Source organism: Armigeres subalbatus, chromosome 1, assembly GCF_024139115.2.
Source record: "Armigeres subalbatus isolate Guangzhou_Male chromosome 1, GZ_Asu_2, whole genome shotgun sequence".
NCBI lineage: Eukaryota > Metazoa > Arthropoda > Insecta > Diptera > Culicidae > Armigeres > Armigeres subalbatus.
The window spans coordinates 125,922,064-125,936,796 of NC_085139.1; the positions used below are offsets into that span (position 1 = coordinate 125,922,064).

General features: G+C 43.1%; 1 protein-coding gene and 2 long non-coding RNA genes across 3 annotated transcripts in view; all 3 read right to left on the reverse strand.

Annotated features, from left to right (window-relative positions):
- Positions 1-584: 584 nt before the first annotated feature.
- LOC134206097 (uncharacterized) lies at positions 585-825 on the reverse strand. The gene is made up of 2 exons (XR_009978244.1): positions 752-825; positions 585-685 (listed from the first exon to the last, which is right to left on the reverse strand). It is a non-coding gene; the product is annotated as an uncharacterized LOC134206097 (long non-coding RNA).
- A 2,896-nt stretch (positions 826-3,721) lies between these two features.
- On the reverse strand, positions 3,722-4,212 carry LOC134206104 (uncharacterized). The gene is made up of 3 exons (XR_009978245.1): positions 4,052-4,212; positions 3,887-3,968; positions 3,722-3,820 (listed from the first exon to the last, which is right to left on the reverse strand). It is a non-coding gene; the product is annotated as an uncharacterized LOC134206104 (long non-coding RNA).
- A 4,599-nt stretch (positions 4,213-8,811) lies between these two features.
- LOC134206522 (5-hydroxytryptamine receptor 1A-like) overlaps positions 8,812-14,733 on the reverse strand; it is a 54,586-nt gene continuing 48,664 nt past the window's right edge. The window contains exon 3 of the mRNA XM_062682247.1: positions 8,812-10,031. Coding sequence (XP_062538231.1) covers positions 9,043-10,031 — 989 coding nt within the window. The 3' untranslated portion in view covers positions 8,812-9,042. The remainder of the gene's footprint in view (positions 10,032-14,733) is intronic.

Genomic DNA, 14,733 nt, shown 5'->3' on the forward strand with positions numbered 1-14,733 from the left:
AGTTCCTCGAGGAATTCTTCCGAAAGATGCTCCAGGAATTCCTCCTAAAGTTCCTTATAAAGTTCCTCAGGAATTCCTCCAGAAGTTCCTTCAGGAATTTCTCAGGAAGTTTCTCCAGGAGTTCCTCAGAAAGCTCCTCCTGGAATTCCGGCGGAATTTCATGGTAGATGGTAGCTATATCAGCGAAAAACCATCGCATTGGTGGTGGTCGTCGGGGTGGTTGCTTCACGAATCAACTCTCTTCCGTTTAAAATGATGGTTAAATTGCTGCCGACAATGGCCACCACACTGTAGGGTCGAACACGTGAGTTGAGCACAGGGATAAATTGGAAGAAAGAAAAGATAGTAGGCGTTGGGAAGAGAGTCAGTTAGTTTCAGGCGTGACTACTGGAAGTGACAATAAAATAAGTGTCGATTGAATAAGTGTATCTTATTATACAGTTCCGAATATCTCAGCATTCAACAATTAAAAAAAAACTAACAGTTAAAATACCTAAAATTAAATCTAGAAATATTTATTTGGTAATGTATGTTTGAATTCCTTACAAGAATTTTTGTATTATATGTAAATATAATTTTGGATATTATAATTTTCAGGATTTTCGGCTTTCAGTCACATGAAAATGTTGATAATTTCAAATCATTGCCAACGTTTCGATCCGGGGGTTTGGATCTTCATCAGGGCCTGTCATTTATTGGCGATACGGTAATAAATTGCAATGGTACATAAGTGAAATATTGTGTGACTTACTCGAGATTAATCAACCTGTCTATTGAAGTGTGGGTCACACGATGGACTGTCAGGTGGGTTGGGGTAAACTGCACTAGGTTCACTATTGTTTTGTTTGTTTGTTAAATTTGGAAAATCGAGTTTAGTATACTAAGTGTTTCAGGGTGGTGCATGATATCATCTTACTTTGTCCCAGCACCATAAACAAGATGGGTGGGTGGTGAAGAACAGGATGGGCACTACACAGTAAGTCACTACGATACACTTCTACCATGACCAGCTGTTGGCAGTTGCTGAACTATAATAATATCGCTGTCGGGTGTTCGTGGTTTAGGGTGGTAATGGGGTGGTCAAGTATGTTTGTGTGGGTTGTGTTGTTGTTAAGTCATGTGGGTCGTGTCGATAATCTTGGTTTATTGACGACGCATTTCTCTCTTCTCTCTGTGTTTTGATCGTGAAGAGAAGATTTGCGTACGCACAGCTTAGGTTGTCGGTGTCCGTCCGATGGTTGACCGTGTTAGAGGTAGTGGCAATATGACACATCTCTAACACTTGCAGAGCTTGCTTCTTGTAGGATTTATCGACGATTGTGGGATTTTGGATGTTGAAGCGGTGTTGATGGGTGATGCAGTGGTTAATCAGGGCTGATTTCTCTTGGAGTTGTAGTACTTCTGGGTCTGTGTATTGGTATCCTTCCAACAGCTGTTTGTCCAATTTGTTGATGTTGGATTGGTGTCCGTACATTCGAGTTCTGAGCTTATTGGTCGTCATACCGATATATTTACTAGGGCAATTCGTACAGTCAATCCTGTAGATGACGTTGCTTTTGTTGAGCTCTGCTACCGGATCCTTCGCATTTTTATAAAGATGTCCTACTGTGTTGCAGTTGCTGTGTGAGATACCAATATTCAAGCCACTGTTGAGAAGGATGTGTTTGATGTTTGGTGTTAAGCCTTGGATGAATGGGATGGATCTGAAGATAGTGGGTTTATCCGGGGTCTCGATGCGTGGTGGTTGATGTAGGAGTCGATTGATGAGCGTGTGGGGATAGTCGTTTTTACTGAGGTGGTGATGAATGAGCTGATCTTGTTGACGTTTATTTCGGATGGTATTTTAGGTTACGCACTCTGTCAATGAAATTATTGACGACTGCAAGTTTTTGATCCGTGGGGTGGAAGGAGAAGTAGTTCAGAATTCTACCTGAAGAAATTGGTTTCGCATACCAATCAGTTTTAACGCTTCCATCATCAAACCTTAATATTAGTAGGTCGAGGAATGGAAGCTGCATGTTTTGCTCAACTTCCGATGTGAAGCTGATATTGGAGTTTTGAGTATTGAAAATTGCTAATACTGCATTTACTTGATCTTTATGTAGGACAAGAAACAAGTCATCCACGTATTTTCGAATGAATGTCGGAGGAATGTTGGCAGCTGTTATTGATCTGTGTAGCAAATTTTCCATCACAATATCAGCCAAAATTGGAGAGAGAGGGCTTCCCATTGCAGTTCCAGATATCTGTAGGTAGAATTTTTGCCGGAAACAAAAGAAACTGGCACTGATGCAGAATTCAATAATTTCTAAGAAGAGATCCAAATTTATGCTGGTGTTGTCCCGTATTTTGTCCCACATCATGATTATGTCGTGGATCACCACATCTTTGGTAACATTGGTGAACAAAGACACTGCATCAAATGAAACCAGTACATGGTCTGTTGGTATAACCAGTTGGTTGACATATTCACGGAATGTTGTTGAGTCAACAACATTGTATTGACTCGTGAACGATCTTTGGAGAATATCGGCAATGTACTTACATAGGTGGTATGTGGGAGATGTTGTGTTGGGGACTACTGGTCTTAGAGGAAGATTGGATTTGTGTGCTTTGGGCTGTCCGTATATGCGTGGGCACACAGCGTTGTAGCCAGAGTCTGTACTTCATGCGAGTGTCTATTAGTTTGAGTGCGTACAACCGCTGTATGATCGTATTGTTTCTGCGTTCGTATTTGTCCGTGGGATCAGATTTCAGCTGTTGATACGTACTAGTGTCTGCGATCAGCTGTGATAGCTTGTTGTCGTAGTCTGATAGATTCATAATGACTGTTCGGTTCCCCTTGTCAGCTTCGGTGATTAGTACGTCCGGATTGTTAGAGATGAATTTTCTAGTGATGTTCGCTGCGTTTTGACAAAATTTGGCTAACGGTTGGCTAGTTAGTAGAGCATTTTTGTTAATGAAGTTCTGCATTTTGTTGATGATCTGGCATCTCGTCCGTTCCCGCGTTGCATTATCCGGTTGGGAAGAGAGGATATTTTCTACATCAGCGATCAAATGGAAGAGTGGCATTTGTGTTGTGTTGTTGTACGGCAAGGCGAACTTGGGACCAAGGCTGAGGAGAATTAACGTTTCTGGTGGGACTGTTTTGTTGGTGGCATTAAGAATAGCGTTGGTGTTTTCGGTCGGTATCTGTTTTTGGTTGGTTTGCAAGGCTCTGTTCATCAGGAGGTTGAATTTTCGTGATGTCTGTTGTGATTTTCTTCGGAGGTTGTCATGGTATGCAAATTCTTGAGTCAGGAAATAATATGCGTATGTGTTGGAGTCGGTATGGTGGACGATTCGTTCTCGCAGTGTGCTCAGCTCTTGGTTCAGCCGCTGGATTCTGTGATAACTATCCTGTATTTCAATGTTCAGCAAGGCTTTCTGGAATTTTGACACGGCGTTTGATAATTTCCGGCTGTAAGGACTTCGCGCCGCAAGTAGTTCATGGGCACATCGGAGTGAGTGAACGATGTGAGATGGTGTAATTCCAGATCTCCGGCATCTCAGCAGGAATTCTTTACGACTTTGCATATTGCCTAGTTTGGTATTGCTGTTAGCATACTGCTTGAGTAGCGTTACAGTATATTGTCCGTATCGCTCTTTGACTTCTGTGTAAAATGACGTGTGTGCATTTGTCGCCATTGTTGATTTTTGGGGATTTCGACTGGAATAGTTGCTAATTTTCAGGATTTTCGGCTTTCAGTCACATGAAAATGTTGATAATTTCAAATCATTGCCAACGTTTCGATCCGGGGGTTTGGATCTTCATCAGGGCCTGTCATTTATTGGCGATACGGTAATAAATTGCAATGGTACATAAGTGAAATATTGTGTGACTTACTCGAGATTAATCAACCTGTCTATTGAAGTGTGGGTCACACGATGGACTGTCAGGTGGGTTGGGGTAAACTGCACTAGGTTCACTATTGTTTTGTTTGTTTGTTAAATTTGGAAAATCGAGTTTAGTATACTAAGTGTTTGGGGGAGGTGCATGATATCATCTTACTTTGTCCCAGCACCATAAACAAGATGGGTGGGTGGTGAAGAACAGGATGGGCACTACACAGTAAGTCACTACGATACACTTCTACCATGACCAGCTGTTGGCAGTTGCTGAACTATAATAATATCGCTGTCGGGTGTTCGTGGTTTAGGGTGGTAATGGGGTGGTCAAGTATGTTTGTGTGGGTTGTGTTGTTGTTAAGTCATGTGGGTCGTGTCGATAATCTTGGTTTATTGACGACGCATTTCTCTCTTCTCTCTGTGTTTTGATCGTGAAGAGAAGATGGATATTATAATTACTTGATTTATCGCTCTTTAGGAAATGATCGACCCCAGAAATCTATGACGCAATGGACGGTGTTCCACGGGTCATCACAAGGTACACACGGTAAACGGAATGAGCAGTTGACTTGCTATTCATGTGGTAAACAAGGGCACAGTTCAAGATCATTGAGTTGCCCAGCAAAAGGACGTTCTTGTCGGCGTTGTCGGGGTCTAGATCACTTTGAAGCAATGTGCAGAAAACGCCAACATGTTCCGGATGCAGAGCTCAAGTCGAAGAGAGTGTTCAACGTAGATAACTTGCAGGAATCTAAGCACCATGTCGAAGAGGAGCAAAACAATGGCTTGGAAATGCCAGAAAAGGTGTACTATGCGTTCTACGGGGGTAATGAAAGTAACACTCTGGATTGCACAATAGGAGGATTCTCTCTGAATGTGTTGATTGACTCTGGAGCAGACGCTATCCTGATTCAGCACGAGGCATGGGAAATGATGAAAAATGCGAAGATTCGCGTGCTGAAGTCGACGAAAGGATGTACACGAGTTTTAAGAGGTTATGGCAGCAATGTACCACTTTCCGTTATTGGCACGATCGAAGCAGAAAAAGGTGTTCAGGCTCATATCAGGATTACTCCAGACGCTCGGGCAGTATTTCAACCTCTCCGCCGAGTACCCATACCTATGGAGGAAGCTGTGAACAGAAAGTTGGATCAACTGTGGCGGCGTGATATTATAGAGGTAAAGCAAGGACCAGCCACATGGGTATCACCGTTAATTATTGTAGGAAAAGCTTCTGGTGAGCCGAGAATATGTTTGGATTTGCGTCGTGTGAATGAGGCTGTAGTTAGGGAGCATTTCCCTATGCCAGTTGTGGACGAATACTTGGCACGACTGGGAGTAGGAAATATGTGGAGTAATCTTGACATTCGAGAAGCATTTCACCAAGTAGAGCTTGCGGAAGATTCTAGGGACTTTACGTCGTTTATTACCAATCGCGTTTTGTTCAGATTTAAGCGGCTTCCATTCGGATTAGTAACGGCACCAGAAATTTTCCAGCGTATAATGGAGGAAATACTTTCCGGATGTGAGGGGACATATTGGTACCTGGATGATGTTATAATTGATCGAGAAACGAAGGAGATCCACGACAGGAATTTGAAAAAGGAATTTTAGTTTCTATTGTTTTAGATTAAAACGTAGTAATAAGCCGAACATATATCGTAAATGAACTAGGGACTAAAATTTTAGGTTCTTGAAAACTTAAAGAAAGAGGTGTTGAGCTGAATTGGGATAAATGTGAGTTCGGAGTCAGCAGACTAGATTTTCTAGAGCACCGAATTTCTGAGAAAGGGATAAGTCCATCGGAATCAAAGGTTAAGGCAGTATTATCTTTTCGTTCTCCCTCTACGGAATCTGAAGTACGCAGTTTTCTCGGTTTGGCAAACTATATGAATAAGTTTATACCAGATCTGGCTACTCTTGCGGAACCGTTGCGAGAACTCACGAAGAAGGATGTAAAATTTGAATGGAGTATTAGGCACAATGAAGCGTTTGAAGAAATTAAGAATAAGTTGGCTTCAGCTTCTGAACTCTGACTGAATTTTTCAGCGTATCAGACAAAACAATGGTAATGACAAATGCTAGTCCGTCTGGTTTGGGAGCGGTGCTCCTTAAATCGAATAGCATAGGCGGGACCCGTGTAATCTGTTTCGCCTCCAAATCGTTAACAGACACAGAACGTCGATATTGCCAGACTGAGAGGGAAGCCCTCGCATTAGTTTGGAGTGTGGAACGTTTTAGTATGTACGGAAGATATTTTGATTTGATGACCGACTGCAAAGTTTTACAGTATTTGTTCACCCCGCGATCACGACCATGTGCACGAATTGAACGATGGGTATTACGCCTTCAATCCTTTGAGTATCAAGTGGTGCATATTCCAGGACCTCAGAACATCGCAGACTGTCTATCTCGTTTGGCAAATATACCGTCACACCCATTTGATCCAGAGGAAGAGTTGGTAATAAGAGAAATAGCAGCATTGGCAAGATTTCTCTTGAGTGGGAGACTTGGAAATGGTCATTGGAATGTTATTTTGACGCATATGGTATTTCCCACCAAAAAAATTAAACGCACTAAGCTACAAAGAATTTTTCGCAGTTTGCCAGATCACAACAAAATCCCGTTGGTAACTTTGGATCCAAAAGTTTACGATTTGGCTATCGAACTCCTCGATTCATATTTTCAAACTGGTCGCCAGGATGTTATCGAGAGACGCAAACTGCGCAAAATGAAACAAGGGCAAAACGAAAAATTCGGTCATTATGTAATCCGTCTCCGTCAGCAAGCGTTAAACTGTGGTTTTGATAAATACTCAGCAGAGGTTGGAGAAATTTTGAAGGAAATTTATTTGATTGATATCGTGGTCTAAAATTGCCGAAGTGACGAGCTCCGGAAGAGTATCCTAAAACGTGATCGTTCGTTGAGAGAAATCGAAGAGATTGCGGCTACAATCGAGGATACAGATCAGCAGTTCAAGGATTTAAAGGAGAATGGAAGTGTTTCATGCGATACACCAATATATGGAATCGGAAGTGCCCGTGGATTCACAGTTGGTGCTAAGCATGCCTACCAGAACAGAGGTAAAAAAAACTAACTGACTTTGAAGTACGCGATCGCGATAAAGTTGTTAAAGAAAAAGGTAAGATCTATGCTGACAAGAAAAGGAATGCAAAGGAGAGTGACATTGATGTGGGCGATCGAGTTTTAGAAGTTTTAGAACGAATGAAAAAAAAGTAACAAGCTAGACGCAGATTTTGGACCAGAAGAGTTTGAAGTTGTTCGAAAAGTGGGAGCCGATACTACGATCCGGTCATACGAATCCGGAAAAAAATATCGAAGAAACGTAACCCATTTGAAGAAAATTGAAACAGCTGATGCTTCAATGGCGACTAAGAGTACAGAGGATTTAGACCGTCGAGAAAAGCGTGTAAGAAATGAACCTGCCAAGTACAAAGATTATATACCTCACTAATGTAATAAAAGCTGGGGGGGATTGTAGGGTCGAACACGTGGGTTGAGCACAGGGATAAATTGGAAGAAAGAAAAGATAGTAGGCGTTGGGAAGAGAGTCAGTTAGTTCCAGGTGTGACTACTGGAAGTGTCAATAAAATAAGTGTCGATTGAATAAGTGTATCTTATTATACAGTTCCGAATATCTCAGCATTCAACACACACCAGTCATCTTTCGGAATAAATTATCAGCAACGCCACGACCTCCACCGACGCCTGTACCGAAACTGATCTGTGTGGAATGTCGAACAAAATGGTTCGCTCGCGCCGGAAAGCAGCTTTTATGTATCCAAGAAACACAACCGCGTGATGACTAATGGAAATTATATGGAATCAGTGGTCTTTGCCGCCCATGAGGCACAGCAACGTAGTCCTACGTCACATTTGCGTGCAACCTGATTGGGCTGCACCTTTGAGTGTTTTTTAAAATTATTTTTTCATATTTTCGTAGTTGTTGATGCGTAATAGTGGAATAAATCACCTGTATCAACAACAAACGTTTTATTTGCATTCGATTCGTATTTTTTGGAGTTTTTAGCAATTTATAAAGGTTTAGGCACCCCATGGTTTACAGCCAAATAACGCGATCGGTTTAATGACTTCGAAAAACACGCTCTAATGGCCTCATTACATATTTGGCCCTTTCAGACTGAGTACATGGCTATTTGGCTGAAAAAAAAAAAACAAAAGAATTAGAATTTAGATTGCGAACAACAGTCACGGCTGTGGGTTTTTGTGGTTTTATTCGATTAGCACCAAATAATTTAATTTCTGATAGACATAAAGACACAATAAATAAATGTTTTTATGCTCAAACATTTGAGAGAAATACGTTGTCTTCTCGTATTGCAGTTTGATATATTTTCGCACAATAAATGACTCGTGAAGCTTCACTAGCATTTTTCTATGCTTGTTTCCCTGATTTATCTGCAAGTTGGAGTGGAGAAGTTTAGCGTAAGTTTTTATCTCATGCAACAGTCAACATACAATCATATTGTTGTTGGGGATATTCCCCTTTGATTTGCTTCCTTTGCTTCCTTTCAGATTTCAATCACTGCTGTTCGTCCATACAATCTTCGGCTCTTTTATTTTTCCCAATAATAACATATTTTTTTCAAAACGCCAGGATCAGACAAATTTAAACAATCATTGCATAGTGAAACCATGTTTACTCAATTCTGAGGTAATTAACTCTGTTCTATAATTGAATTGATTCGATCAGAAATTAGATAATTTTGGGATCTTTATAGTAACCTATAACAATGTATGATTGGAAGAAGAAGACGACTTCGTGGGATTCAAAACTACTTGAGGTTTTTATTGTCTTAAACATAAATTAATAAATAAAGCGAATGTTGATGTTTTGAGCAAATATTGTTTTTCGACTCATTCATGAGGTAGAAGGGGAACTTTATTTTCTTTTCCTATCAGCCATTAAATTTGTCAGATCAGTTCACAAACAATTTAATATGATTGTTGACTTTGTTTTGTACGCCGTATGCTTGTTTTGACACACGTGAAATGAATAAACTTATACTGACACAAACGGTCGAATATCTTCTTACACACTACATACTGAGCTAGGGAGCGAAGGTAATCTTGTTGAACGAAAGGACCACTCGAATGTTTCCTTTACATTTTTCACAGTCTAGTCTGCTCGGGACCATCTGTATCCGTGTCTGTTATTCGATTTTCCAGGTCACTGGTGTCGCTGCTGTACGTGGGCATCGATCTGTTACTATTTTTGTTGATGTTATTGCTCCTCGAAAAACGTGGCTGGGGACTGGCAGTAAAAGAAGTGTTGGTAGTTGTTGATGTTGTAGTATTTGAGCTTCGAGACTGTTGGTTAGCACCATTCCCGTCGGAAGTGGTGCCGTCGACTCTACTACTACCGGTGGTGGATGCCGTTCTTGCCGATACCTCTAGTGCCGGATCTGGTGGGAATGATTTATTGTCCCCTGACTGGCAGCAACAGGAGCACATTTTTCGCCAAAGCTTCTTCATTGATGTTCGGAAACCATTGTGCCACCAGGCATAGATAAGGGGATTTAGAAGACTGTTGAAGAATCCGAGAATGGCCAGCGGGCTTGCGATAGCAAACTGTAAACCACGGCACAGGTCCGGGTTCGTATCTGGGTTACACAGGACATACATGGTGCTTGCGATGAAATATGGCAGCCACGTCACTACGAAGCACCCCGTCGTGAGCATGACCACCTTGATGGCCTTCCACTTGGTCGGATGCTTGCCGCTTCCCCGACTGACAATGGTCGAGCGTTTTTTGCAGCACTGGAAGCATTTCGTTGTTTTGTGATGCTCTTCGGAGAGGGGCTGTTCGGCCGTCGCCACAACAGATGTAGCAGATGCCGCCGCGCCACCACGGAACAACCGTAAATTGCCAGCTAGGGCGCCCTGTTGCTCTCGGCTCGCTTTTTTCAGCTGCGCAACCCGTCGGAGGGCTTTGTGCAGAATGATGCTGTACAGAACAATGACCACAATCAGAGGGATTATTCCCACCACGGTGGTCAATATAATGAGAGCTGGTGGTGCCAAACGGATGAACCAGCATACACGTCCATCGTCGGTATCGCCGCGCCAACCGAACGCAGGGAGGAAGCCGATGATAAGCCCTGTCGAATGATTGGAATGTTAGTAGGGTGGCACTTTTGTTTTTGTGTTTGAGTTTTGTAAGACTTGAATCCAAATACTTAAGCTAATACAATATAACTTTTTGATAAATATATTCAGAGACTTTCGTGTTATTAATAATCATATCAGGACTCATTATCTGTGGGTTGATATTTGGTTTTCAACCATAAGCAAAGGTGGATTAGAACTAAAAGTATGTGAATCGGAGGTTAGCAGTTTTACAGGTTTTTCTGTACATTACGTGTCATGTTAAATTTTATGATTTGGCTTATTCTTTGTTTCATAAAATTTATATACAGAACCACGTTGTTGAATATGTCGTTCTTGCCCCCATTTTCTACTGGCTCATTGAGAACGCGATGGTACAGGAAACAAGGATCTTCTGTTTCTGTTGTCACACATACATGTTTTTGTGATATTACCTTATGACCTTGCAGACTGCATATATATACAGTAGCGAGCGCGATGGTTAAGTGTGCAGCATCGGAAGTTTTTTTTTCACCAATGTGAAGTTTGAATGGGCCAGATCGAACAATGGACTCAAAAGTTTTGGCCAAAATACTATTTTTATAGTACACGAGAATCTCACCATTACTGTTAGGTGGAATAATAAGAGATATTTCCTCAAAATTTAGACAATTACTATTTTAAACTGGATCCCTTCAGAATCAGGGAAGGATTCTCTTCGGAATCAAGAAAGGTTTCCCTTCGAAATCAGGATAGGATTTCCTTCAGAATCTGGCCAGGATTTGCTCCCGAATCTAGGATGGATTTCTTTCAGAATTCGGTCAGCATTTCTTTCGGACTCCAAGCAGGATTCCTTTAGTAGTACGAGACGGATTTCCTTGTAAATCCGAACGAAAATTAATTTGATATCCGAGATTGATTCTTTTTCGTGATCCGAGCAGGATTCAATTCAGAAATCGAGCAAGATTTCTTCCAAAATCCTGCTTGAATTTCCTTCGTTATCCGAGAAGGATTACTTTTGCAATCCGGAAAGGATTCCCTTCGTAATCCTAGAAAGATTCCCTTCGTAAACCACGGAGGAATCCTTTCGTAATCCAAGAAGGATTCCCTTCGTAATCTGAGAAGGATTTCATGCGTAATCCGAGCAGGATTTCTTGCGAAATAAGAGTAGGATTTCCTTCGAAATCAGAGCAGGATTCCCTGCGGAATAAGCGCAAGATTCCTCTCGAAGTCCGGTTTTTGGATTCCTTTCAGAATAAAATTAGAGACGGATTTCCTTGGAAATCCGAACGAAAATTCATTTGAAATCCGAGATTGATTCTGTTTCGTGATCCGAGCAGGATTCAATTCAGAAATCGAGCAAGATTTCCTCCAAAATCCTGCTCGAATTTCCTTCGTTATCCGAGAAGGATTCTTTTTTTAATCCGGAAAGGACTCCCTTCGTAAACCACGAAGGAATCCTTTCTTAACCCAAGAAGGATTCCCTTCGTAATCTGAGTAGGATTTCATGCGTAATCAGAGCAGGATTCCTTTCGAAATAAGAGTGAGATTTCCTTCGAAACCAGAGCACGATTCCCTGCGGAATAAGCGCAAGATTCCTTTCAGAATAAAATCCGGAAACGATTCCCTTCGGAATCCGGAAAGGATTCCCTTCGGAAGCCGGAAAGGATTTCCTTCGGAAGCCGGAAAGGATTCCCTTCGGAAGCCGGAAAGGATTCCCTTCGGAAGCCGGAAAGGATTCCCTTCGGAAGCCGGAAAGGATTCCCTTCGGAAGCCGGAAAGGATTCCCTTCGGAAGCCGGAAAGGATTCCCTTCGGAAGCCGGAAAGGATTCCCTTCGGATCCGGAAAGGATTCCTTCGAATCCGGAAAGGATTCCTTCGAATCCGGAAAGGATTCCTTCGAATCCGGAAAGGATTCCCTTCGAATCCGGAAAGGATTCCTTCGAATCGGAAAGGATTCCTTCGAATCTGGAAAGGATTCCCTTCTGAATCCGGAAAGGATTCCCTTCGGAATCCGGAAAGGATTCCCTTCGAATCTGGAAAGGATTCCCTTCGGAATCCGGAAAGGATTCCCTTCGAATCCGGAAAGGATTCCTTCGGAATCCGGAAAGGATTCCTTCGAATCCGGAAAGGATTCCCTTCGGAATCCGGAAAGGATTCCTTCGAATCCGGAAAGGATTCCCTTCGAATCTGGAAAGGATTCCCTTCGAATCCGGAAAGGATTCCTTCTGAATCTGGAAAGGATTCCTTCGAATCTGGAAAGGATTCCTTCGAATCCGGAAAGGATTCCCTTCGAATCCGGAAAGGATTCCCTTCGGAATCCGGAAAGGATTCCTTCAGAATCGGAAAGGATTCCCTTCGGAATCCGGAAAGGATTCCTTCGGAATCCGGAAAGGATTCCCTTCGGAATCCGGAAAGGATTCCTCTGAATCCGGAAAGGATTCCCTTCGGAATCCGGAAAGGATTCCTTCGGAATCCGGAAAGGATTCCTTCGAATCCGGAAAGGATTCCCTTCGAATCTGGAAAGGATTCCTTCGGAATCCGGAAAGGATTCCCTTCGAATCCGGAAAGGATTCCTTCGAATCCGGAAAGGATTCCTTCGGAATCCGGAAAGGATTCCTTCGAATCCGGAAAGGATTCCCTTCGAATCCGGAAAGGATTCCTTCGAATCCGGAAAGGATTCCTTCGGAATCCGGAAAGGATTCCTTCGGAATCGGAAAGGATTCCCTTCGAATCCGGAAAGGATTCCTTCGGAATCCGGAAAGGATTCCTTCGAATCTGGAAAGGATTCCTTCGGAATCCGGAAAGGATTCCCTTCGGAATCGGAAAGGATTCCTTCTGAATCCGGAAAGGATTCCTTCGGAATCCGGAAAGGATTCCCTTCGGAATCCGGAAAGGATTCCCTTCGAATCCGGAAAGGATTCCTTCGAATCGGAAAGGATTCCTTCGGAATCCGGAAAGGATTCCCTTCGGAATCCGGAAAGGATTCCTTCGAATCCGGAAAGGATTCCCTTCGAATCCGGAAAGGATTCCTTCGGAATCCGGAAAGGATTCCTTCGAATCCGGAAAGGATTCCTTCGAATCCGGAAAGGATTCCCTTCGAATCCGGAAAGGATTCCTTCTGAATCGGAAAGGATTCCTTCGAATCCGGAAAGGATTCCTTCGAATCCGGAAAGGATTCCTTCGAATCCGGAAAGGATTCCTTCGAATCCGGAAAGGATTCCTTCGAATCCGGAAAGGATTCCTTCGAATCCGGAAAGGATTCCCTTCGGAATCTGGAAAGGATTCCCTTCGAATCCGGAAAGGATTCCTTCGAATCCGGAAAGGATTCCTTCGGAATCCGGAAAGGATTCCTTCGGAATCCGGAAAGGATTCCTTCGAATCCGGAAAGGATTCCTTCGAATCCGGAAAGGATTCCTTCGGAATCCGGAAAGGATTCCTTCGAATCCGGAAAGGATTCCTTCTGAATCTGGAAAGGATTCCCTTCGAATCCGGAAAGGATTCCTTCGGAATCCGGAAAGGATTCCTTCGGAATCCGGAAAGGATTCCCTTCGAATCGGAAAGGATTCCTTCGAATCCGGAAAGGATTCCTTCGGAATCCGGAAAGGATTCCTTCTGAATCCGGAAAGGATTCCTTCGAATCCGGAAAGGATTCCCTTCGGAATCCGGAAAGGATTCCTTCGAATCCGGAAAGGATTCCTTCGAATCGGAAAGGATTCCTTCGGAATCCGGAAAGGATTCCTTCGAATCCGGAAAGGATTCCCTTCGGAATCTGGAAAGGATTCCTTCGAATCTGGAAAGGATTCCCTTCGAATCGGAAAGGATTCCTTCGAATCGGAAAGGATTCCTTCGGAATCCGGAAAGGATTCCCTTCGGAATCCGGAAAGGATTCCTTCGAATCCGGAAAGGATTCCCTTCGAATCCGGAAAGGATTCCTTCGAATCCGGAAAGGATTCCTTCGAATCCGGAAAGGATTCCTTCGAATCCGGAAAGGATTCCTTCTGAATCCGGAAAGGATTCCTTCGAATCCGGAAAGGATTCCTTCGAATCCGGAAAGGATTCCCTTCGGAATCGGAAAGGATTCCTTCGGAATCCGGAAAGGATTCCTTCGGAATCCGGAAAGGATTCCTTCGGAATCGGAAAGGATTCCTTCGAATCCGGAAAGGATTCCTTCGAATCCGGAAAGGATTCCCTTCGGAATCCGGAAAGGATTCCTTCGAATCCGGAAAGGATTCCTTCGAATCCGGAAAGGATTCCTTCGAATCCGGAAAGGATTCCCTTCGAATCTGGAAAGGATTCCTTCGAATCCGGAAAGGATTCCTTCGGAATCCGGAAAGGATTCCCTTCGAATCCGGAAAGGATTCCTTCGAATCGGAAAGGATTCCTTCGAATCGGAAAGGATTCCCTTCGAATCGGAAAGGATTCCTTCGAATCCGGAAAGGATTCCTTCGAATCCGGAAAGGATTCCTTCGGAATCGGAAAGGATTCCTTCGGAATCCGGAAAGGATTCCTTCGAATCCGGAAAGGATTCCTTCGAATCCGGAAAGGATTCCCTTCGAATCGGAAAGGATTCCCTTCGAATCGGAAAGGATTCCTTCGGAATCCGGAAAGGATTCCTTCGGAATCCGGAAAGGATTCCTTCGAATCCGGAAAGGATTCCTCTGAATCCGGAAAGGATTCCTTCGAATCCGGAAAGGATTCCTTCGGAATCCGGAA